Genomic DNA, 25732 nt, shown 5'->3' with positions numbered 1-25732 from the left:
TGTATACACGTACAATGACAATAAAGTTAATATTATTATTATTTGAGAGAATGAATGTGTGATTTTTCCCCCCTCCAGGGAATGATTGCTACACAGAACTGTTGAAATTGCCTGAATTTTTTGAAAACTAAGCTCTCTTCTAAAACTGAGTCTCCTTCCATTCACTATTTGCAAATGGAGGGAGTCTTTATATAGCAAAAGGGAATTGACAAAATACATGCTATATTCATCTCATTGATGAATTCTGTTTCATAGCATTCCTTTACAGTCCAGGGAAATTTGTGCTTTCTTTTGCTCAAGCATTTAAAAGGATTGCACACTTACAGCCAGGTGAACTACTCAGGTGAACGCACATTTACTGAGGGCCAATATAGTATAGTGATTAAACGTCTTAGGTTAAGAAAAGAGAGAGTTGGATTTTACTCAGTAAAGTTCACTGGATAACTTCAGGCCAGTCACCTCTCTGAACCCTACCTAACTCACAATATCGTAGTGGTGGAAAACAAGAGGTCTTGAAGTTTATGCAGATGCAAATGCATACCAAATAAAAATACGGCCCTCTCTCTGTTTTGGAAGCTGATTCAAACCAAAGGACAAGAACTCACTTTGCGGGACCCTAAATAACTTTGGAACTCTGAAATATCCAGGGCATAGCATCTCAACCAACTTGTCTCCTTCCTCTGAGCCAGATCCTCCCATCTGGCTTTATATTCTATGCCTGTGGAAGCCACGTTCTTCATTCTATCTTTACTCAAAAAATGGTACCGCACATCTTTTCATTCCCTCATGGCCATATTTTGTGGTAGGTTTTTTTGTTTTCTCATGGGTATACCAGTGGGAAAAAAAGACAAGATGGTGACAAATGGATTGTTTCTTCATTGGATCCTCCGCAAGTGGTAAAAAAGAATTGTTCAAAAAAAGCTTCATCTGGATGAAACAGGTATCTCAGTTAGCCAGATTCAGCAACTTGGTTTAGGAAGGGAAATGTGGGATATAATAGGTCATTTAAAGTCTAAGACTTTTGGGGAAGGGCTTAGCTTTTCAAAGAAGGGATGCGGTGGCTCAGTGGCTTAGACGCTGAGCTTGTCGATCGAAAGGTCGGCAGTTCAACAGTTCGAATCCCTAGTGCCACGAAACGGGGTGAGCTCCTGTTACTTCTCCCAGCTTCTGCCAACCTAGCAGTTCGAAAGCACGTAAAAAATGTAAGTAGAAAAATAGGGACCACCTTTGGTAGGAAGGTAACAGCGTTCCGTGTGCCTTTGGCATTTAGTCATGCTGGCCACATGACCACGGAGACTTCAGATAGCACTGGCTTTTCGGCTTTGAAATGGAGATGAGCATCGCCCCCTAGAGTCAGGAACGACTAGCACATATGTGCAAGGGGGCATATACCTTTATCTTTACCTTTAGCTTTTCAAACAAAAGATCCTTTCCTTGCAGACCGAGCTTCCGAAACTGAATAACTACTTTCCCATTCTATCTGTACTACCATTCAGGCTCTGAACAAACAAACAGCACCCATGTAGCTAACACCATCACTAGCATGCAGTGTGCCAATTATCCAAAGGTTATCTCTCTCTGCAGTCATCTCTGCAGTATCCCTTAATAGCTGTGCTGACACAGTGCAGAACATTATTGACAATTGGACACCAAAGGAAAAGGTTGGTCCTTTTTTTGTTGTTGTTCTTGTAACGGGACAACAGAAGACCAAAAATTTGAAGGCAAATTAACATCCTCCTGAAACATGACCCAGGTTCTAAAGTGTCAGTGAAAATTATTTTGTGGACACTGCTATTCTTCATCCTTCTTTTCATCATGTTTTGCAGCCCAAAGAGACTCACAGGCAAGGCAAAGTGGTACAATAATTAGTAACAGAGCACACAATTAAGGAGTAACAATGTGTTCCAATGCTTTTTATAGTTGCTTTATAATGGTCAGTCTACACATTTTCTTCAATATGCCGATGAATCTCATCTATTAATACCTCTTGCATAGTACAGCTAGAAGTAATCATATCTGGCTGAAGATATCTGGCTAAACCTGGGTCACCCAATCATCAGCTTGGTATTTGAGAAGGCAACAATTGATGCTTGATTTGGAGGGCAGAGGATGTTAGGAAAGAGCAGGAACATGGGTAAATAACTAAGGTTTTTTTTTTTTAGCTTTGCTTTACCCTTGGGACTTTGGAGGATTTGCAGTTTTATCATTGGTTTTGTGAACCACCGAGAGCAGCCTTTCACATCTGGAGTTCTAACTGAACCCTACAGTTATGCAAGGGACCATAAACATAAAAACCTCCCTTTTTAATTTCAAGGCTAGCACTCCAAGCGGTGGGAAAGTTTATGTACCACACCTCAACTTACCCAACATGCTAATATACCATGAGCTACAAATATAATCATTTTTATGCAGGAGTTCCCCGATACCTGAAAATTATCTCCAGGGTCCCACCAGTGTGGACACAATTCCCAGAATTCCCTAGCCAGCCAGGACTCTAGCGTTTTATATTTTAATTCTATGTAAATAAATATATTTAAAAATGTGGCACTGAGTCAGGAACACAGGATGCGTAAGCGTCTTTATGGGACTATATGAGGTCCTGCCAAGTTGAAACAAGAACACGGCTTTGCTTTTAGTGCCATCCCTGACAGTTCCTCTCTGCATCCACAGGTTGAGGGATCCAGTTTGCAAAGGAATTGATCAGATGCCCAAATCCCTTGGCTCCTGAATAAGATACTTCTTTACAAATGACTGTGCTCAACACATGAATGATGAATACTATGACTGCCAGAAAAAGAAAAGGGGTATTGTAGCTCCCAGAGATCCAGAAGCCAAGCCAAGAGATAGAAAGAAAAGGGGCTAACACTTGAGTACTTATCTCAGCCAACTTAAACAAAGCAACTGTATAACAGAAAAGGAACGGTGGAAAATGAGAGAACACCATCCCAGTGAGATTTTATGGACTCCCCAAAACACACAAACTAGGGGTCCCCCTCAGATCTATTGTAGCGCTAGGGGATATTCCCACCTACAACTTGGCTAAATGGCTGGCACAATGATTAAGCTTCCTGACTTCACCTTCAAACACCACAGTCACATCATCACCATAATTTTTGACACAGCTACGAGGCTTATGCGGCTATGAGGCTCCTTATGAAATCATGGTCTCTTTTGACGTAGTGACCCTATTTACATCCATCCCTCCTCACTTACAAAGTGACAAACAGTAAATTAGAAGATTACAACACAGATCAAAACAACCTAACTAGGTCACAAATCATGAATCTACTCCATTTAAACTTCTTCATGTTTAAAAGGGAAATGAGCAAATAAAAGGAACAACCATGCGATCCTCAATATCAGGAGCTATTGCAGAAACAGTCCCATATAACTGGAACACAGTGCATTTTAAAACACCTAAAGTTTGGTATCACTACATGGATGACACATTTGTGGTTATCAAAGAAATGCGCTGGAAGACTTTCAGACCCTATTAAATTCCATCTTCCTGGACATGCAATTCACAGTGGAGGAAAAAACACATGCTTAGATATGCTTGTCAATAGATGGGAAGATGGAAGCCTAGAAATCATGGTATATTGCAGGGCTACCAACACTCCATGCATTCTAGTTTCAACGGTAACCATCCACTGTCAATAGAACTGCATCAAAATACTGTAAGGCAGAGTATGAACACACTATACTACCCAGCAGGCAAAACAGTAGGTATCTACATGAACAATTTAGGGTGTCCTCATACATTTATCATAGGGTGCCTGTGCAATATGCTGGGGAGAGAAAGGAAGAAAGAAGACAAAAGACCAACTACATGACACACCCTGCCATATATTAAAAACATTTCAGAAGCAGTAGAATCCAACTTCTGAAATCTGCAAGTGGGCATCATCCACCATCCAGAGGCTACCAAATGTGGACAAATCATACAAAGATTGTTTGGAGCTGGAGAAACTTTGAATGTAGTTTACCAGATTCCCTGCATGGATTTCCCCTATGACTATGTGGGACAGAGAGGAAGCTAATTACCAGATTGCAAGAATACAAGTGAGCGGTTAGACCAGGAGACCCAAACTCATTGATAGGGTCACATTGAATGCATTCAATTTTGCAGTTACTATAATTGTTGGCCGAGCAGGGACAAAAGTAGCCAGATAAATCATTGAAGCCTGGGAAACGGGCCTTTGTCAGTCAATAAGAATGCTGATTTATCACCAGCCTATCAGGTGTTTAGAAGCCAAGGGCATATTGTCACATGAAACAACAATTAAGAAGTTAATAGCTAGCCGTCAACACCTTAATAAACAATTAAAAGCTACACACAACCAGGAACCATATAAATACAACACACAGAACAGCCCAGTGCATATATTCTGGAGAGAGAAAATCCCTGATGATGAGCTCTAGCACAAGCCTGAAAGCTTGGAAAAATAAACCTTTGGTCCCAGTGACTAACTCAAATTGGATCCTGCAACATTATCCTAGGGCTCATATATTTACCTTCGTTCACATTAATTCTTTCTCCTGCAATGGAACTATCAATGATGGGAGAACTCTGAGCAAGAACTTCTAGTTCCCACTCCTTCCCATAGTAAAAGAGAAATGAAGACAACAAAAAAGGCCCTTCTGATTCAGGGAAGCTAAGGTCCCCATTTCCAATAACCTCTTGGGATTTTGATAATTGTTACTATAGAACCTGGTCCTCCCATCACTTTGGGAAATGGAGATGATAGTATGATTGTCTAGTGCTTTGCTCCACAACAGTGTGCAATTTTGTGATGATTTTTAAAAAGCAAATACTTTTGGGTAAATCCTACAGTTGCTTGACTTTCCTCTGCTGATTCAATCCCAAATATCCCACTGTTCTCCTGCTTCTTATCACCAACTATGGGATTCTGAAGCTATTTTGGGTACCATGGTTTGTCCAAGCAACATATGCTTTGTAGGATCCAAGGACCAAAACATGCATGCTAAACCAACCATGATGGAAACTGCTGCAACTTTATGAATAGAGGCTGGCTGATGACAGCCTTTTTCCATGTTGAGCTTGTACATCTGCCCCATAATCCTTCTTTTTATCCCATGTTCACTCATATGATGTAATGTCATTCTTGTAATGTGAGAATGAAAGAGCATGGAAAGCAACTATTCCAAAAGACAGAAATCTAGTTCAGATGTCAACTAATTGCTGAGTCTGGATCACTAAAGGAAGAAATAGCACAAACCGAAATAAAAATGTTCTTCTCAGCTCACAATAAAAACAGCTGCATGAATATAAATAATGTCTTTATGTGTAACTTCTTCAGTTTTTCTAATCATATGAAACCATTCACTTTTGAAGCGAACTCTCAAGACGGTCAAAGTAATGCTGCTAAAATAAAGAATGAATTCGCTGGGACAGCAAAACACTTTGATCCAAATGTAACATAAATATGGCCTTTTCTTTTTTTTATGGGATCACAACCACCTTCTGTTCTCCCCAAACTTGTCACTTTACAACAGGGGTATCAAACTCAAGGGCCATGGCCGGATCCAGCCTGCGGGGTGCTTAGATCTGGCCTGCAGGGCCACCCTGGAAACAGCGAAGGACCGTCCTGTTGTCTGCCAGTGAAAACAGAGCTCAGGAGGCTCTGCAACCCTCTGCCAGTGTGCAGCCCTCCGAAGCTCCGTTTTTGCCCTCCCGAGCTCTGTTTTCACTGGCAGAGGGTTGCAGGAGGCTGTCACAGCCTCCCAAGCTTTGTTTTCACTGGCAGAGTGCTCAGGCCACCACAGGCACCCCTGACACAAGTGATGTCAAGCTGGCCATCCCCACCCTCAAGGTCAAACACAACCCTGATGCAGCCCTCAATGAAATCGAGTTTGACACCTTGCTTTACAATAACCACAGCCACTTGCCTCATTAAAGAAAGTTTCAGTGAGGACAGCAATAAATAATTTGTTTGCACAGGAGCTTTAGGGTTTTTTTGCAATACACTTTGGATATTTAATAAATCAGTTTATCAGCAGTGACTTTAATTTCCTCATTACACTGAGCGTAGGATTCAAGTGATCTTTTTTTCTTACAGAATCTCACTAGAAGAAATTCTGAAAATAGGCCCTTCTTCCTAAAACCAAGGTATAACATTACTTACCCTGTAGTAATCTGTGCTATATACATCTCTTGACATCCCAAAATCTCCAATCTTCACCAGTAGGTTCTCCCCAACCAGGCAGTTCCGAGTAGCCAGGTCACGGTGCACAAAGTGCTGTGATGCTAAGTAAACCATACCAGCTGCAATCTGCTGAGCAATGTGCAGCATCTGGGATTGGGTTAGTTCAGCCAAACGATTCCCTTCGGCCATCAGAACTGCATCAGGTCCATGCGCCCTGCGTGAACACAGAAGAAATGTAGGAGATCTAAGGACACCTTTCCAATCGATGGTCTTACAGAAGAAAGCAGGAGGGTGGGAAGGAGGCATGATGGAAGCATAAAGGCCAGAATTCATCAATTTACTCTCCCTCAGCCCAGCCAGGTTTGCTACTGTGAGGGAAAATGAAAGGAGAGACCACTTTATATGCCACTTTGAACTCCTGAACAAAAGGCAGGATGCAAATTTAGGAAACAAACAAATAATAAGTCTTTGAATAGTATTGGCTAGTTATAGATCAGGGGTGGGCAACTATGACAATTTTATGACCTGTGGACTTCAACTCCCAGAATTCCTGAGCTAGCTGCCTCAGGAATTCTGGGAATTGAAGTCCACAGGTCATAAAGTTACCATAGTTGCCCATCCAGAAAGTTACCTAGAGATTCCATATGTGAAAGAAAAATGACATATAAATTAGTAAATTTTGTTCCTATTGCCAGTTACTGCTTTTTGAAGCTCTATTTAGAGGCATAGATTTAAGATGCCATCATTTTACTTAATTTGAGGTGAAGGAAGTTCTGCTCTTTGAAATTCACACTTATGAATTTCCTTTGCTTTTACTTTATATAATAAAGTAATTTTATTATTACTTTACTTTTATAATAAAGCAAACCACAGGACAACAACAGGATAACTCTGTATTGCATATCATGTTAGTTTGGTCAAGTGGTCCAATTTAATCCTATTTGGTCTAGTGGTTAAGGCACCAGGCTAGAAAACAGGAGCTCATGAGTTCAATACCACCTTAGCCATGAAAGCCAGTTGGGCAACTTTGGGCTACCTCACAAGGTTGTTGTTGTGGGGAAAATAGAAGGAAGGAAGGTGTGTTGGATATGTTTGTCACCTTAATTTTTTTTCTCAAAGTTTAATAAAATAAACTTTTTTATAAATAAAATTAATAAATAAAATAATTTATTACTTAATGAAGTAATAAAAAATCTTTTAGATTGTGTAGAAATGAATAGATTAACTTTAATGATTAAGGATAGAGAAGACTCAGAATATTTTAAAATATGGAATTATTTTTATCACTGGTTGGAGAAGAGATATAAATGATTAATTATATAAGTATGCATAAATATGTGATGAATAGAATATTTTGTTAGTAATGAAATGATATTATGGATTGGACAAGGATCAACATAGAAGAAATAGCACATATACAGAAGAAAAAAGAAACTTTGGAAGATAACACTGAGATGTCACAGGGAAGAGATAACTGATGTATTAAATGTTTGTCTGCATACAAATTAATTTTTTTTTAAAAAATTTAAAAAAATGTTTTTTTTGTAAAACTAAAAAACTTGTCTGAAGTAACAGTAATTGTCCCTGTCTAGGAAAAATGTGCTCAATAACATGATTCTTCTTTTTTCCTAGATGTGAAGTAAAAATTAGAAAGGAAGATGAAAAGAAAACGTATCCTCTCTGATCTTCTTACTCTGACTTGGTGCACTTGTACAAAGTGCACTTTGTACACTTGCCTTTATATTTATTTTGGGAGAAGTCTATGGTAGAAATCTACTCTAAATACAGCTGTGTTTAAAAAATACAAATGTATTGACCGGGAGCAATTTATAAGCTCAAATAGAGTTGTAGACATTCAGTTTAGTTTCTGTATTATTGCACGTGCAGACATTGTAAATTCATAAGAAAGAAAGAACCACAACAGTATATAAGTGTATGTGTGTGCACATGAACATACAGGACATTGTCGAAGTGCAAAGGATGGAGCAGCTTTAAATGGTGACATCCCACCTCTGAAAACATCTATCATCTATCTATCTATCTATCTATCTATCTATCTATCTATCTATCTATCTATCTATCTATCTATCTATCTATCTATCTCTATCTATCTATCTATCTATCTATCTATCTATCTATCTATCTATCTATCTATCGCCTTATTTATATTTGCCAAGGAACATGAGAATAACCACTAAGCTTCCTCCAGGCTATTAAGAGTTAAGAGGACATTAGGGGGGTTGGGGGTAGGAAGATCTCAGGGTATGTCAGCAAACCTAAGGTTTTGCAACCTCTGCTCGTATACGTATCATCAGTATGAAATGCTTAAAGCAGAGCTCTAAGCAGAGGCTGCCTCCTTGACAATTAACAGCAAACAACATTCAGAAGCAAAGAAGTGCACCTTAAATGAGCTGCAATAGGTAAATAACAGTTTTGCTGAAACTTCTGGGTTTTGGCAGCACCAGACCACAGTGAACAATGGGTCTGCACTTATAACCACAGCGTTCACTTCACAATTGTGGCATTTACATTTACAACCATTGATTTCTCTTAAAAGAGTGCCACAAAAAGCATTGTAAAATTGGGTCAGTCTTTTGACAACCGTTACGACTTGTGATGGTGATAAAAGAGGTTCCATAATGGTCATAACTCAAAAACTATCTGTATACTCTTTATTTACATATTGAAAATGAATTGACTTGATTTCTCAGTGAAGCGCAAACAATTTTCCTTTTCCTGCTACCGGTATTAAAGTACCACCCCACCCTGTTCTGAACATATTTTGTTATTTTGTTTTAATAAGTCATTGTACCTTCCTGCTATTTCCACTTAATGCAGATCCAAAACAACTATAATATACATCCCCAATCAAATGCTTTTCTTTTCCTGCTTATGCAAGAATCACTCAATGCCTACACTTCATTTTCATGCTACTTTTCAGGGACTTGTTCTGTTTCTTCTTCCTCAATATAATGTGAGATTTCAAAATGTGCCATATCAATACTGGATGATGTGCTTGCTATTTCTATTTCTGAGCTGTAGAGCTGTGAATCAACTCTTTTCAGATAGTAGAAGCACAGATCAAGGTTGCTCAAATTAAAGGCCATGAAGTACATGCACTTCAGAGCTACTGAATACTTTGAAGCTCAAAGAACACTGCGCTGAAAATCAGATACAGTCATATTCTTGCCTGTGACCAAATAGAACATAAAATTGAACATAACTGAAGACTTTCGAGAGGCTGAAATATCACCAGCTTTTAACAGGGCTCTGTGATCTAGTCATGTTGTCCTGTTGCCCCATTCTTATCCCTCCCCCAAAAAGTCAAGTCTATCCATCTCAATTCAATATAATTTTCTGCAGTCATATATCAAAACTTCCTTCCTTCCTTCCTTCCTTTCTGAGTTGCACTCTCTAATCACTGTTTCATCTCCTCTAGAACTGGATTTACTTTTGTCGGTGTTTTCTCCTGAAACATTTGAAGTGTTGCATTGCCTAAATTTCACACTCAGGAATCCTTTGTGATCTTCAGATCCTGGCCTGCGATTGTCTGTCTGCCTCTGTTTGACTGTGTGTGTCTGTCTACAAATTGTGAGATCGTTTTTTTTGGCCTTGGGGGGCGCTGCAGGGTAAGAAATAAATGTGCTTCCAAAGCATGATTACATGCAAATTTTCTCTCCTATTGTAAGTAGTGTCAAATGAGAGAAGAATGCTAAATTTTAATTTCGTGTAAGAGAGTCTCTTTTTCACTGAACCGTTATGGATGCTACAGATGACGAATAACAAACTTTTCAAAAAAGAAGATATATTACCGTCAGATTGCTTCTACCTCAAAACAGGTAGAAGGCAAGCCATGCCATAATATATAAATGAATGGATGCTTGAGTTGCTATTAAAGCCATGTAATTATAACTAATGTTTAATGCATTCAATTGTGGGAGACTATCTCTTTCCACTAATTTCCAAGTCATGCATTAGATAGTAAATCTCTATCAGTAGACTGGTTTTCCGAACCTTCTAAGACTGATGAGCATCTTTATAAGCAAGCAAATAATAGATATATGTATATCCCAGCACTTCCCATCCAGGGAGCCTATTTATTTATTCCACAAAATAAAGCAAAAAGGCACTCCTTGCTTGTGGTTAGTGGCTTTTCTCATTAAAAATTTTCTTAGGCAAAACAGTTTGTGGCATGATGTAATACCATTCTTCACTTACCAACTGCAACAGATAGACCAAAAAAAAAAAAAAAAAAAAGGAAAGCAAAATAGCAAGACAAAGCAATGTAAAAACAAAGAAAATCAGACTTATTGGGGAGGGGGAGGGAGGAAAACAAATAGGAGGTAAGTGAAGATGACCTGACAATGTTGCTACAACAGGATTGTCCTTATCTACTCGCTCACAATTTCAATCTAATTTTTTTAAATGTCTGCATACTAACAGTCTAAGAAAAATTGGGCAACTGTACAGACTTTAGTGCAGGGATGCACAACTACTGAAGCTTCACAATCAGTGGACTTCAGCTCCCAGAATTCTTAAGCCAGCCAGGAGAGTTGAAGTCCAGAGGTTGTAAAATTGCCATAGTTTCCCACCCCTGCTTTAGTGGAAACTAATTTTTTTTAAAAAAATCATAAAAATGGATAGAATAATTCAAATATCATTAGGAGGTCAAGCAGGGAAGCTGCTATTCTACCACCATTTTAGCTACTTCTCCTATGGAAATTAAACTGATGAATCCTGGGGGGAAAAACCAAGTACCCCCAAGTATCAAAATTCTTGATTCAAGGCTTTATTCCATACATGTTAATCTGCAACATTTTATAGAAGAAAATTCTATATTAAAAATATTTCATAAAGAAACATTTATGTAAAATAATAAACTGAGTTATACTAGGACAGATTATTCACTCCTTCAGCTAAACTACACTTCGGTGATGTGAATAACCCAGCTGGGTTCACACAACTAAACCCTAAAATGTTGCTTGCAAATCACACTGTCTAGATTAATAGAACATGCTAGCCCAATCCAAATAAATCATACTACGACTACTAGTACAGCTATACCAATGCCCAGCAGCAATTTTTCAGGTTATTAAGGTAAAATTACTTTACCTAATTAGGAACACCTAGTCTTGAACATGAACTTTATATATACAATGATGATGATATGTTTATGATTATACTTGGCCTCTCCCCTTTGCAGAGGGATTCTTACTTTCAGAACAAGACTAGACAGTTTTATTTGTTTGTTTCTCCTTATTTGAAATATTTTATCTTTCCTAAGGGGAATGCTGTGCATGCATTAATAAACAAAAGGTGTTTGATTTAATAAAAAAAAATGCATTTTGGCATTTGATACAATAGCTTTGATTCAAACTTCTAATTCTATAATAAATGTACTAATCTTTAGGACTTTTAATGTGTGTAAGTAGGTGAAGCCATTTTTAGCGTGAGCCTGGATTTTCCCTGAAGCAAAATTCAGAGTACTTAGTTTGAAAGATTTTTGTTTGTGAAATGAGGTATAATGTGTTTGTGTACTGTATGCGCTATAAAAGTGGTATGTAGTCTATTCTTTACCCAAACTAAATTATGATATATTTATATCATAAACATATTAATTTATAAAAATAAAATATTTATAAAAAAATATTCTTCAGATTTTTCACCTTAGAAAATAAAAGCTTTGCAGTAGAGAACTACAGATATTACTAGTAAAAAATGCTTTATCGACACATTTAAACATGTTGATCATGAAACCTGAGTTATAATACTATTTTCAAGTAATGACACATTCTGTTCACATATTTAAATCATGGTTTGTGAATATATGTATATATATTTTACTTTGATAACCTAATTACCATTCATTTTTAATCACGGGGACATGGCCAATTTTTAATCATAATGCTTTTCGGAATAAGTAGAAAGTAAGATAAATTAATTCAGAGAATATAAGATATGGACAACGTTGAAGAACAGATTCTCCCAAAGAATCACAATGGGAATTAATACCTGACCCCAAATGTAGATTAGATCTATAGATATGCAATACTTATGTAGAAAAATAGACGTTTTTATAATAATTGAAGACTTCTATTATTCTGACATAGACAGAGCTTAGGCTGTGATAAAGAAAACAGTGATTAAGTAATCCTAAAGTATGATGGTGATCTTGTGGGAATGGTAACTACTGCAGAATCTATAGGGGACACTGTGTCAGGGTTCCAATTGGAGGCTCAGAATTTTCTTTCGTTGGAGGTGTTACTTGGAACCCTGACACACTGACTATATTATTTTTATATTTAGCATGCATTCAGTTGAGGAACTGCCTGTTGGGTCCAACACATTTGAGTATAAAAGGGGTTATTTATCAAAGTGAAGGGATGGATGAAAAACAAAGGGCCAAAGAGAACTTATTTAAAGCCTTAATAACTGAAGCTCAACATTAACAATGTAAAAAAAAAGACCACCAAGCCCAAGAGGCCAGCATGGGTTTGGAATAGTGTCCAGGTAACTGTAAGAGGTAGTGAATGAAAAGTCTGTCATAATTTAAGCTAAAGGTTTCCCTGTCCAGTCATGTTGGTCTCTAGGGGGGCAGTTCTCATCTTCATTTCTTAGCCAAGGGAACCAGCATTGTCTGAAGACACTTCCATTTTCTTGTGGCCAGCATGATTATACACGGAGGCGCATGGAACGCTGTTACCTTCCCATAAAAATGGTAACTATTTATCTACTCGCATTTGCATGCTTTCAAATTGCTAGGTTGGCAGGAGCTCGGAGAAATAACGGGAGCTCACCCATCATACACTTGGGTCTTGAACTCAGGTTTGTCAGCTTTTCAGCAGACAAGCTCAGTGTCTTTAACCACTGAGCTATCGTGCCCTCTCCTGTCATAATTAAGAATACAAAAAGGAGAATAAGCTTTGCTAGATAATGTGGAGGGGGGCAGCAGAATATGAAAAAACAAAAACAAAAAGGGAATAGTAAGAACTCCTTTATATATATAAAAATATATTAGAAGCAGGAAAGATATCCAAAGCAACTGAGGTATTAGGTGACAAAGAAGCCAAAACATTCAACATTCTTGTATGGTTTTTTTTTTTTTAAAGTTATTCATCAAAGGGTCTTGAGTAAACTTAGCATCCATGGGATAAGAGCCCAGGTCTTTTTAAAGATTGGTAACAGGTTAAAAAGATCAGAGAGGAGAGAGTGGAAATAAAGCAGCAATTATCTCAGTGGAGGGAAGTACAAAGTAGAAGCCCTCAAAACTCTTTATTAGGAATCTATTCAGCTTATTCAGAAATGATGTTAAACAGCAAACTGCCCAAGTATGGGAATGATAATAAAATATTTGGGCTGATAAACAACAAAAATAACACTAAAGAATTATGTCTTTAAATTGGATGAATGATCAACCAAGTGACAAATGTAGTCCAATTTAAGTAACTGTGAGGCTATACGTGTTTGGGGCATACAAGCCTTCCTCATATAGAATTTGATGTGGTCTAAGTATTGTAACTAACTGGGACAAAGATCTTGGGGTCACAGAATAACACTAAAAGAAGTGGTTTCAATGTGAGGCAACTGTGTAAAATACAGCAAAAGATCATCAGGAAAGGGAGTAAAAATCTATTTAAAAATGCCAGCATTGTACTGTAATCCCCATTTATGAGACAAAGCTTGATAGAAAGGCAATTGACTGAGAACATGACTAAAGCATATAAAATCATGCACAGGCTGGAGAAAGTAGGTGGGAGGTTTTTTTCCCCTTCCTCTCTCAAACATTAAGACCAAGGCCATGCAATAAAACTTGTTGGATGATTTAAAACAGACAATAGGAAGACAATTCTCCATATAGTGCATAATTAGCCTGTGGAATTCATTACCACATGGCATAGGGACATCTGGAAGGCCACTATGAGAAATAAAATGCTGGACTAAAGGAAGGATTTTTGGCCTGATCTAGTAAGACAATTCTTACGCAGGAATGCGTACCAATCAAATTATTCCATTTGGACCACAACTCAGCAATTTGGAAAATAGCCCAATTTCATCTTAGACCCATTGGAAAGCTATTCGGATTGATTGCAGGGCCAAATACAAATTAAGAGTTGGAAATGTGAATCTTTGCGCACTCACTGACTTTCACGGAGAATTGACACACGACTATAACTGTTTACCTTTCTTTTCTTTTCTTTTTTTAACAGAGGTCTATTAAATGCGTATGTATGGCAGAATTTTACAAGAGGGAGAAGTCCACCAAGTTTCAGAAAGTAACTTGGACAAAATTAGATGAAATGTGAGAAGCATAGTTGCCCCTTCTGAGTGGATCAGAGCTGCCAAATTCAAGATGAATAGCTTCAGGGATTTTTCTTTAAGGCCAAACTTTTAAATGTGTTGTGCATTTACAGGAAAGTGAGATTCTGAAAAAAGAACTGCATTTTCCAATGTGAACAACTGTCAGTTTTGAGACTGCGTCTCTCATATCTCACAGATTGTTTCATGTACCTGGGATGGAAAATTTGCAAAGAGTATTAAGTGTTGGCAAGAAAACAAGGAAGCTCTCCTTTCAGATGAACTTCATAGACATAATGCACCCATCCATGCCACTTATTTGTCAGCAATATGAGCGTTGTTTGCCATTGTCTTCTTCAACATATATTTTCCAGTATCCAGTTGGCTTATATTCCCAATATTCCTTGGAGCTATTCCTTTTCATTGTCAATCACAACCTCCTTAGTTTCTGCACCCAAGTAAGGCCAACCAGACACCACTGGTTCTATTATACAGGTAGTCCTCAACATACAACAGTTCATTTAGTGACCATTTGAAGTTACAACAGGATCAAAAAAAAGTGATTTATGACCATTTTTCACACTTATGATTGCTGCGGCATCCCCATGGTCACATGTTTTACACTTCAGATGTATGACAATTAACTCACATGTATGACGGTTGCAGTGTCCTGGTGTCATGTGGTCCCTTTTTGCAACCTTCTGACCAGGAAAATCAATGGGGAAACCAGATTCACTTAACAATTGTGTTACTAATTTAAGAATTGCAGTGATTCATTTAACAAACATGGCAAGAAAAGTTGTAAAATGGGGCAAAACACACTTAACAAATTTCTCACTTAGCAACATAAATTGGGGCTCAACTGTGGTCATAAGTTGAGGACTACCTGTATATTTCAATGTCTCTTGTCTGAAATACCATTGGAGAATCTTAGTAAAATGAACTGTTTTTATTTTCATTGTAAAAATAGTACAAAGCTGAAAGCATATGATTACTTCATTTTCTCCACACCTTGAATTTTTCTTCTTATATCAGAGATATATCCCATCAAATACTGGTGAACTGCAACTCTGAGAATACCACTATCCTTGTTTGTTGTGGCTTCTGGGAATTATAGTTCAGCAATATCTAGAGGACCAAAGATGCATATAAAATGCTTGGAGGAAAAAATATAGATTATTACTGAAACACTGCGTGGAGGTTTTTGACTCTAACTTAATGAAACTTCAGGGGTGTTCAAGCAAATTCATATTTGAACATAGAATTGGGGGGGGGGGACACAAATATTTCTTAATTCACCTAAGGAATTTGTTGAGATCTCCATGTTTCATGTATTCAAAGACCATGATGAGAGGATCTCCTTCTACACACACTCCATAAAACTTGACAATATGTTCATGCTGTAGATTAGTCAGTAGTTCTGCTTCTCGATGGAAGTCTTTGCGGGCATTGTCACTGGCATCCTTCAGAGTCTACAAAGAAAGAATCAAAAGTTGAAAGAAAGGTAGATGCTTAACAACTTCTGTATCTTGTTGTCTTGGGGGGCGGGGAGAATCATGAAATTGGAAGAAGTTAGGCCAAAGAGATAAGATGCTTTGGTGTATATACCACAGTTCCTGATACGGTACTATTGGTAGCTTCTTTACCAGAGACAAATTCCTTGTGTGTCTAGCACTAGCACTTAGACTTATATACCGCTTCATAGTGCTTTACAGCCCTCTCTAAGGATGGAAGGTTGAGTCAACCTTGAGCCTGGTGAAATTCAATCTGCCAGACTGCTGGCAGCCGGTGATCAGCAAAATAGCCTGCAGTACTGCAGTCTAACTACTGTAGCACCGCAGCTCATGTGTGTCTAATCACACTTGGCCACTTCTGTTCTGTTCTGTTCTGTTCTGTTCTGTTCTGTTCTGTTCTTGGGATTCGGAACTCTCAACTCAGTGACTCTAATATCCAAGTTTTTGATCCATCTTTTAATTTTTTTCCAACCCAACTTTGGAATATTGGGAAGAAATTATGCCAATGCTTTGCACTCTGTCCATTCATCTGTCTGTCCATCAGCAAGACAACTCTCTCAAATCTGTACATCTAGTCCTCAACTTACTTCATTTAGTAACCATTCAAAGTTACAACGGCACTGAAAAAAGTGACTTATGACCATTTTTCAAAGTTATAGCCTTTGCAGCATCCCCATGATCATGTGATCAAAATTCAGATGCTTGGCAACTGGTTCATATTTATGACCGGTACTATGTCCCAAGGTCATGTGATATCTTTTGCGACCTTCTGACAAGCAAAGTCCATGGGGAAGCCAGGTTCATTTAACAACCCGATTACTAATTTATCAACTGCAGTGATTCACTTAACAACCGTGGCAAGAAAGTTCATTTAACAACCCGATTACTAATTTATCAACTGCAGTGATTCACTTAACAACCGTGGCAAGAAAGATTGTAAAATCACTTAACTAATGTCTCACTTAATAACAGAAATTTTGGGCTCAAATAAGTTCATAAGTTGAGGACTACCTGTATTGAATGAGATCACATTTGTTATTGAAACCAGTACAGAAGACTGAGCTGAAAAAAGAAGCTTCATTTTTGTCTTGGGCTACATCTCCCCACATTATTGTTGTTCCTGATGGAACTCAAAATAATATTGTGAGATTTTTGGAAACACTGCTGTAAAATGCTGAGACTCAGAGCTTTTGCTGAACTTTGTAATACTGCAAAGATGGAGATACATTTCTGAGGAACTACTGTCATAACCATATCTACATACAGGCAAAATGGTATTTATGCAGAAAGGCAGCCCTAGTAGCCTGAATATACCCACCCTTATTTCTCCCAGGAGTGTTACAGTGATAACCATAAAACTTCATTTGGTAGAACATGTTGCATCTATAGTGCTATTAAGCCCTTGCTATGGAACCCCTAAGGAGCCCACTGAGCTTTTGCTTTTGATCTCCAAGAAGCTGCTGAGTTCTATGATGGAACGGTTGCTGTGGTAACTATACACTGCCTTGTGAAACAGCCAAATGAACAATTTCTCTTAATCCACGATAGGTTTCTTTTGTCTCAGAATTACTCTTGAGGGAACATTTTTAATGACATCCTCTAATGCTGGTGTCCTCAGTGCAGTTCTCATAAGACTAGAAATTAGCTTAATAAAAAAAAAAATTTTCTCCTTGCCCTCTCCATCCCTCTCTGACCTCAGCACTTCCCAGGTGTCTTTTGCAGGATTAAGGAGAATGCATTGGGAAGGAAGGGAGGACCTTTCAGTGGCCACCACATCCTCCTATCTCCATGAATTTACTGGAAAGTCTAAGGACAGGTCCCATGTACATGTTCTAATACAGACAACAGTAGGGTTGCCATAAAGCATAAAGATCTCATATTAAGAATTACCTAGTGGCGTTATTGCTTAACGCATTGTAAGCCGCCCTGAGTCTCCGGAGAAGGGCGGCATATAAATCAAATTTAAAAAAAAAAAAAAAGCAGCAGCAAAGTGTAATTATTTTGCTGCTCTTATTGCATCATCAGAGAACCACCCGGCCGCCCTATTTAGGGTGACCCGCTCCTTGCTCCACCAGGAAGTGCGGGAGGATCCCTTGGAGCAGTGGTTCTCAACCTTCCTAATGCCGCGACCCTTTAATACAGTTCCTCATGTTGTGGTGACCCCCAACCAGGGGTGGGTTCTAAATTTTTTTACTACCGGTTCCGTGGGCATGGCTTATTTTGTGGGCATGGCTTGGTGGTCATGTGACTGGATGGGCGTGGCTAGCTGGTCATGTGACCGGGTGGCCATGGCTATGTGTATAGGGACTACTCAGAGGGCTGAAAAAAGTCATTTCTGACAGGTCCTCGCACTTTTGACTGGTCCTCACACTTATGACCATCCTCACATTTATGCCCGTGCAGCATTCTTAACAACCATGTCACTCGTTTCACAACTGCTTCTCTTCACCATGGTGATAAGATAGGGCAAAAAACGTAAAATGTGAGGATAGTCGTAAATTCGAGGTTCTGGTCAAAAGTGCGAGGACCAGTCAAAAATAACTTTTTCAGCCCTCTGAGTAGTCCATGTGCACAAAAGGACTACCCAGGGGGCTGAAAAAAGTGATTTCTGACAGGTCCTCGCACTTTTGACTGGTCCTCACACTTATGACCATCCTCACATTTATGCCCGTGCAGTATTCTTAACAACCATGTCACTCATTTCACAACTGCTTCTCTTCACCATGGTGACAAGATAGGGCAAAAAACGTAAAATGTGAGGACAGTCGTAAGTTCGAGGACTGGTCAAAAGTGCAAGGACCAGTCAAAAATAACTTTTTCAGCCGTCTGAGTAGTCCATATGCACAAAAGGATATAGCAATAGAGAGGGATGAAGGAAGGGAAGGGAAATTAGAGTAGGAGTGAGGGTAAGAGAGGGAGGAAGAGAGGAGGAGAAGGAAAAAGGAAGAGGAAGTAGGGAGGAGAAGAAGAGGGGGAGGAAGAGAAAGTAAGAAGGAAAGAAAAGAGAGAGGTGGTAGGTTTGAGGAGAAAGATTGCTGTACAATAAAAAAGATGAAAGGGAAGAAAGCCAACCCCAAACAAATATAAAGATATTAAGATAAAGAATGAATTGTTAAACTTTAAAGAATAAAAGAGAACAAATATGAATAAATAGCAATAATTAGAAACACACATACAAACATACAATGTATTTTCTTTGAACAGAGCATTTGGCCGGTTCACAAATTTAAACAGTGTTTAGTCATTTCAATTAAATTTACAATTTCTATATTTCCTTTTTGCCATATTTATTCCTCATCTATTTTTGTAAAAAACCAATATTACCCTTCATCCTCATCTCTAATTTTAATCAAATTCAATTTTTCCCTTCTATTCTATATTATATCCCTTCCCATTGTCATCTATTTTTATATCCATCCTCACATTGGTTAATTATGTAATATTACAGTTGTTTAATATAAATTCAACATTTTAATATAAATCAATTAGTTATATAACTACCTTTTTTGTATATTAATCAATATGAACATGAATATTCCAATTATTTCCATGCAATACAATTTCTTACAAATCAATTAATTATATTTACCAATAATAATAAACCAAATAATTTCCCCCATATATTCCTCCAAACCACAACTTAACCATTTCTGCTTTCAACACAATATACAATTAATAGTATCTCAATTATTACAATTCCCTAGTTAAATAGAGCTTTTTTTCTTTTGTGTTTTAAAATCTTGAATTCTCATCTTTTTCCCTAAATTTCCCATTGTTTGCACCTACTTTTTTTGATGAGGAAAAAGAAAAGAAATCTGCCTGCCTAATTTTCCAACGTTGCAGCAACAGCAAAGCCAACAGCCTGCTTTACTTTCAGTTTCATTTTTCAGCATAGCTAGGGGGAAAAAAATCTGCTCCAGCAAGCAGCAGAGCCCTGAGCAAAACAGCTGAGAGCAAATCAGCTGAGAGTCGGGAGCCGATCTAATCAAGGGCTAATTAGCCTATGCTGAAGCTCCGCGGGCCAATAAAATTACAAAAAAACACCGAACCGTTTGTTAAATTGCTGGCTTGCCCGCCCCTCGCCCACCACTATTTATTGGCAATAAATAGTGGTGCGGAGGGGCGGGGCAAGGGGCGGGGCAGAACCGGCAGAATCCCACCACTGGCTATAGGGCAGCCCTTTGAAGCCCCGCGGCAAGAATTTAAACAGTTTTTTTTCCTCTAGCCATCAGCTGGGACTCAGGAGGCAGCAATAGATTGGGAGTGGGCGGGATAAGCGAACGGCCGGCAATCCAACAGAGCAGAGAGTGAGGGTGAGTGAAGGCGTGGGGGGGGCGAGAGAGGGCTTTGGCGACCCCCGTGAAATGGCCGTTTGACCCCCAAAGGGCTCGCGACCCCCAGGTTGAGAACCGCTGCCTTGGAGGGTAGAGCCGAGGACTTTGTACAGTATCTGCATGACAAAATCACTCAGATTCGGGAAGGTCTGGACTCCGACTGGGTAGTTTCAGGGAGGATGACTGAGGCAGGTCTTGAGAATGTTATCTGGGATGAGTTTGATCCTGTGACTCCGGACGACGTGGACAGGATTCTGGGTAGACTGAATGTGACCACATGTTTGTTGGACCCGTGTCCCTCCTGGTTAGTGCTGGCTTCTCGGGAGGTGACGCGAGGCTGGCTCCAGGGGATTATAAATGCTTCATTGAGTGAGGGTGACTTCCCCGCTGCCTTGAAAGAGGCAGTGGTGAGGCCTCTTCTCAAGAAGCCTTCCCTGGACCCGGAAGTGTTGTCTAATTATTGTCCGGTCTCCAACCTTCGCTTTGTGGTGAAGGTTGTTGAGAGTGTGGTTGTGCGACAGCTCCCCCAGCACCTGGATGAAACGGTGTATCTGGATCCATTCCAGTCGGGCTTCAGGCCTGGGTACAGCACGGAAACACCATTGGCCACATTGGTTGATGATCTCTGGAGGGCTTGGGACAGAGGTTGCTCCTCTGGTCCTATTAGATCTCTCAGCGGCTTTTGATACCATCGACCATGGTATCATGCTCCACCGGTTGGAAGAGTTAGGGGTGGGGGGCACTGTGTTGCAGTGGTTCTCCTCCTTTCTCTCTGACCGGTTGCAGTCTGTGTTAGCAGGGGGGCAGAGGTCGACCCCGAGGCACCTCATATGTGGGGTGCCACAAGGGTCGGTCCTCTCGCCCCTTCTGTTCAACATTTATGTAAAGCCGCTGGGCGAGATCTTCCGTGGTTTCAGAGTGAAGTACCGTCAGTACAATGATGATAAAAGTCAGCTGTACATCTCCACTCCGGACCACCCCAACGATGCCCTTGAAGTGATGTCCCGGTGCCTGGAGGCCGTGCGGATCTGGATGGGGAGAAACAGGCTCAGGCTCAACCCATCCAAGACTGAGTGGCTGTGGTTTCCGACGTCCCGATATAGTCAGTTGGTGCCACCACTGACTATTGGGGGCAAATCGCTGGCCCCCACGGAGAGGGCTCGCAACTTGGACGTCCTCCTGGATTCACGGCTGTCTTTAGAAGAGCATTTGACGGCCGTGACCGAGAGGATTTTTCATCAGGTTCACTTGATTTGCCAGTTGCGTCCCTTTCTGGATCGGGACTCCTTACACACGGTCACTCATGCCCTCGTCACTTCCCGCCTGGACTACTGCAACGCTCTCTACATGGGGCTCCCCTTGAGGAGCACCCAGAGGCTCCAACTGGTGCAGAGTGTGGCTGCACGGGTGGTTATGGGAGCGACATGGCGTTCCCATGTAACACCTCTCCTGCGCAAGCTGCACTGGTTCCTGGTGGTCTTCTGTGTGCGCTTCAAGGTCTTGGTTACCACCTTTAGAGCGCTCGATGGCTTAGGACCTGGTTATCTCCGGTACCGCCTGCTGCCACCAGTAGCCTCCCACCAGCCGGTACATTCTCATAGAGAAGGGCTCCTCCGGGTGCCGTCGGCCAAACAATGTCAACTGGCGGCCCCCAGGGGGAGAGCCTTCTCTGTGGGGGCACCTACTATCTGGAATGAGCTCCCCCCGGAGATATGGAAGATCCCGGATCTATGCACCTTCCGCCGCACTCTCAAGACCTTTTTATTCCATCAGGCTGGCCTGGCCTAATTTTTTCCCTTTCCCCCCTTTTTAAAACGCAAATTTTAATTTAAATTCTTAATTTATTGGGGTGTTTTAAATCTGTCTTCGGCCAAATTGTTTAATTCGGTTTTATTCAGTTTTAAATTTTGTATTTATGTGTTTTTATCCTATGGCTGTTCACCGCCCTGAGTCCTTCGGGAGTAGGGTGGTATATAAATCAAATAAACTAAACTAAACTAAAGCTTTTCCTCAGATGAATGTTTACTTTTCTCGGAATGGAATAGATGTCTTTGTCTGGATCATTGCTGTGCCCAGAACATTTTATTTTCCTTATTAATTTATTTATTTATTTGCATCCTGCTTTTTTAATTTTTAGAAATAACTCAAGGCGGTGGATCTACTTAATACTGCTTCCTCTTCCTATTTTCCCTACAACAACAACTCTGTGAGGTGGGTTGGGCTGAGAGAGAGTGACTGGCCCAAGGTTACCCAGCCGACTAAACCAAGACTGGAATTCATTGTCTCCTGGTATCTAGCCTTGTGCATTAACCACTAGACCAAACTAGTTCTCCTTAGTAGAGATAGTAAACAGTTATTTTCTCAATCAACTTACCTAAAATGATCCTGAACTGTAAATGTTCATTTATTTGTTGGTCCATCTGAAGGATAACTCCCTAAACACTGAATAGAATTGGACCAAATTCTACAAGTGGCGGAAGCCAGGAAAAAGAATAATGAATTCAAAATTGGAGGCAAATCTGTTTATGGAGAAAACAATTTTGGGCAATTTTCCCACATTACTGTCATTTCTTGTGAGTCCAAATATATATTGTACAGTTTTTGGAAATATTATGATGAAATAGAAAGGCTCAGAGCTTATACTGACCTTATAAGCAAAGAAAGAGATAATCTTCTAGAAACAACTAAGTTATAGCTGTAGATATGTTCCAGATAAAATTGCATTTATATACTGAAAATGATCCCTACTGTTTTGAATACTTATCCTTATCTTGCCTGGTACCATAAAAAATAAATATACATTTTCATTTGAAGACATACAATTTTGTCTTATTTGTATAAGTGAACTTATTTGTTCCCTATGACTATCATTAAGTATTTTATTTTTTATTTTTTATTTTATATTGGATTTCTATACCGCCCTTCTCCCTGAGGACTCAGGGCGGTGTACAGCCAGATTAAAAAACATGCAGAACAAATATTAAAAACAATTAAAAGATATATAAATTTGGCCCAATTAAAACTCATTACCAATTAAAAACGTTTAAAACATTTAAAAAACAGTTAAAAATTTCATCTTAAGCCAAAGTGTTGTACCTTATGATTCTTGACAAATGTATCTTTTCTTTTATGTACACCGAGAGCGTATCTACCAAGACAAATTCCTTGTGTGTCCAATCACACTTGATCAATAAAGAATTCTATTCTATTCCCTTGATTTCTTTATCTTTACTGATATTTTTAAACAGCAAAATTCTGACGTTAGTAGCTTGAATGTTTTCAAAATGAAAACATGGAAACCATGGAGAGCAATGTGTACTGGTGACTAGAATTGTAGAAGAAATTAGTCAGTTCCACATATTGATAAAATTTGAATTAATTGTTGCTCCAAAATTTATAATGGGCAAATTAGAATGCCAACACAATTGTGTTTTATCTTTTGCAGTGTACAATAGTACTTTGACCAATAAAAATATCTAAAAATAGCATAGAAGATGGCATATGAAAATACCCGTATTAGGGGAAATTGCTTGTAAAGAAATGCACATGGTTAGGAAAAAAAAAATGCTAATTTCATATCAAATGAAACAGGCCATTTTGACTATCTTTACAGAAGTCTGCAATTTAGCCTGTTGCCAGTGTGTCCTCTTAGAATAATATCACTCCATTTCTCGATAAAAGCAATGTAGCACAAGTCAACTTTCAAGCAAGATAGAAAAATGCTATTCCATTCAGCATAACCCCTCATCACATAGCTTTTAGAAGGCTTATGAAAAGCCAGCACGCCATTTAAATCTCACTTAAGTCCTTCTGCACAGAAGCTCACTGGAAAGTGGGCATCTACAAATCAAACTCTCTACAAACAAATTGAAAGTAAAAATAAGCCCGTTGCTCCTTTTCCTTTTCCTTTTCCTTCTTCTTCTCTATGGAGATTTCAGTCCTCTAGTCATGATTGTCTCAAAGGAGCTGTTCAAAAGGCAACTGGACCAGTGATGGAATCCTATTGATTCGCACCGGTTCGGGCAAACCGCTAATGATAAAAGCTACTGGTTCAGAGAACCAGTAGTAAAAAAAAGCTACCAGTTGGTCCGAACCGTTATTTCCAACGATCAGCTGTGCTGCACAATTTAAAATCGCTAGAAAGCCTGCTTTCTAGTGAATCTAAGTTGCGCGGCACAGCTGTTCCCCCCCCTTGTTCTACTTACCTTCCCGAGCCTCCTTTTTCAGTTCACAGCACGTGTTTGGCGCGTACTGAGCATACACGCGCACAGCGTGCATTTGGTGTGCACTGCACATGCATGTGCAGTGTGTGTCTGGTGTGCACTGCACATGCGCTTACACAGCACGTGCTTGGCGCACACCACATATGCACGGGCAGCAAACTGGTGGTAAACTGGGGAGGATTTCACCACTGAACTGGACTTTCTTGATATTTTCTTTGAAAACAGTTTGCTTCTCATCTAAGAAGCTATTTTATTTCAGAACTGAAGAAGCTTCTTGGATGAAAAGTGAAATATTTTGAAGGAAAATTCCAAGAACGTCCAGTTATCTTTTGAACAGCACATTTGGGACCTTCTCTTTCTCCTTTCCAAAAAGCTAACCATGGTTTTCTTTTCTATGTGTGAACGTGTGCATATTTATTTATCCTATTTCTACATAAGACCTTGGAATACCTACTCTTTTCAAATTATTTATGGTTACAAGATCAGAATATCTGCTGAATTTTTTCACTCTCCCCCTTTCCTTGCCAAGCACTTCATTTTCAGCTGTAGACTTCCCACAAGGCACAACAGTAGCTATTTCTTCACATGCACACAGTACACAATGCTGTTCTGGGTTGCTCAGCAACCAGTGAGCAGGCATGTCAAAGATCCAATGAATGAAAAGAAAATGTGACAGTGCTTGAACATTAACAAAGATATGTTCTGCTTGTTCTGGTACTACCCAAACTACATTTCTTCTGAAATGGACATATCAGTCACAAAGTACTCTATCTCAACTGGAGAAAATAGAAACCATTTTGCAAAACTGGTGGTCAGTGCAACTCTGCACTTATTCTGGAGGTGGTCTTACCAGTCTCCAAAACATATCCTTACTGTGCTTGTTTCTGGATTTCTTCTTGCATGAATTGTGCTTGTTTATTTCATCTTTTTGTCACAGAGACAATCATGGGGTTAGAAAACCAAGTAAACCCAAATGAAAGTTAGTGCTTAGCTTTGAAGTCAAATCTCCAGATCTGACGTCATATCATCACCGCTACTGGCTCGGTGGAACCGGGCGGAACCCATCACTGGTTTACATGCATCATTAACATTGCATTGAATTTATTCAACACAAGTAGCAAGAAGACTCTTTATATATTTTTAATAGTTTTTCAGTTCATCACAATAACCGTTACAGCTACTAGCAGTTCTTAGAGAAA

General features: G+C 39.3%; 1 protein-coding gene across 3 annotated transcripts in view; it reads right to left on the bottom strand.

The window, feature by feature from the left end:
* The window catches only part of NTRK2 (neurotrophic receptor tyrosine kinase 2), a 160273-nt gene that overhangs the window by 22808 nt on the left and 111733 nt on the right, over window positions 1-25732 (bottom strand). For all 3 annotated transcript variants that reach the window (XM_070935631.1, XM_070935630.1, XM_070935629.1), the window contains 2 exons: window positions 15762-15934; window positions 6147-6381 (listed from right to left, as the gene is read on the bottom strand). In XM_070935631.1, the coding sequence (XP_070791732.1) occupies window positions 6147-6381; window positions 15762-15934 (408 nt within the window). The remainder of the gene's footprint in view (window positions 1-6146; window positions 6382-15761; window positions 15935-25732) is intronic.

Source organism: Pituophis catenifer, unplaced genomic scaffold (assembly GCF_029215685.1).
Source record: "Pituophis catenifer annectens isolate HBS135680 unplaced genomic scaffold, rPitCat1.0.hap2 SCAF_2, whole genome shotgun sequence".
Taxonomy (NCBI): Eukaryota; Metazoa; Chordata; class Lepidosauria; order Squamata; family Colubridae; genus Pituophis; species Pituophis catenifer.
This window is presented reverse-complemented; position numbering and strand designations above follow the sequence as displayed.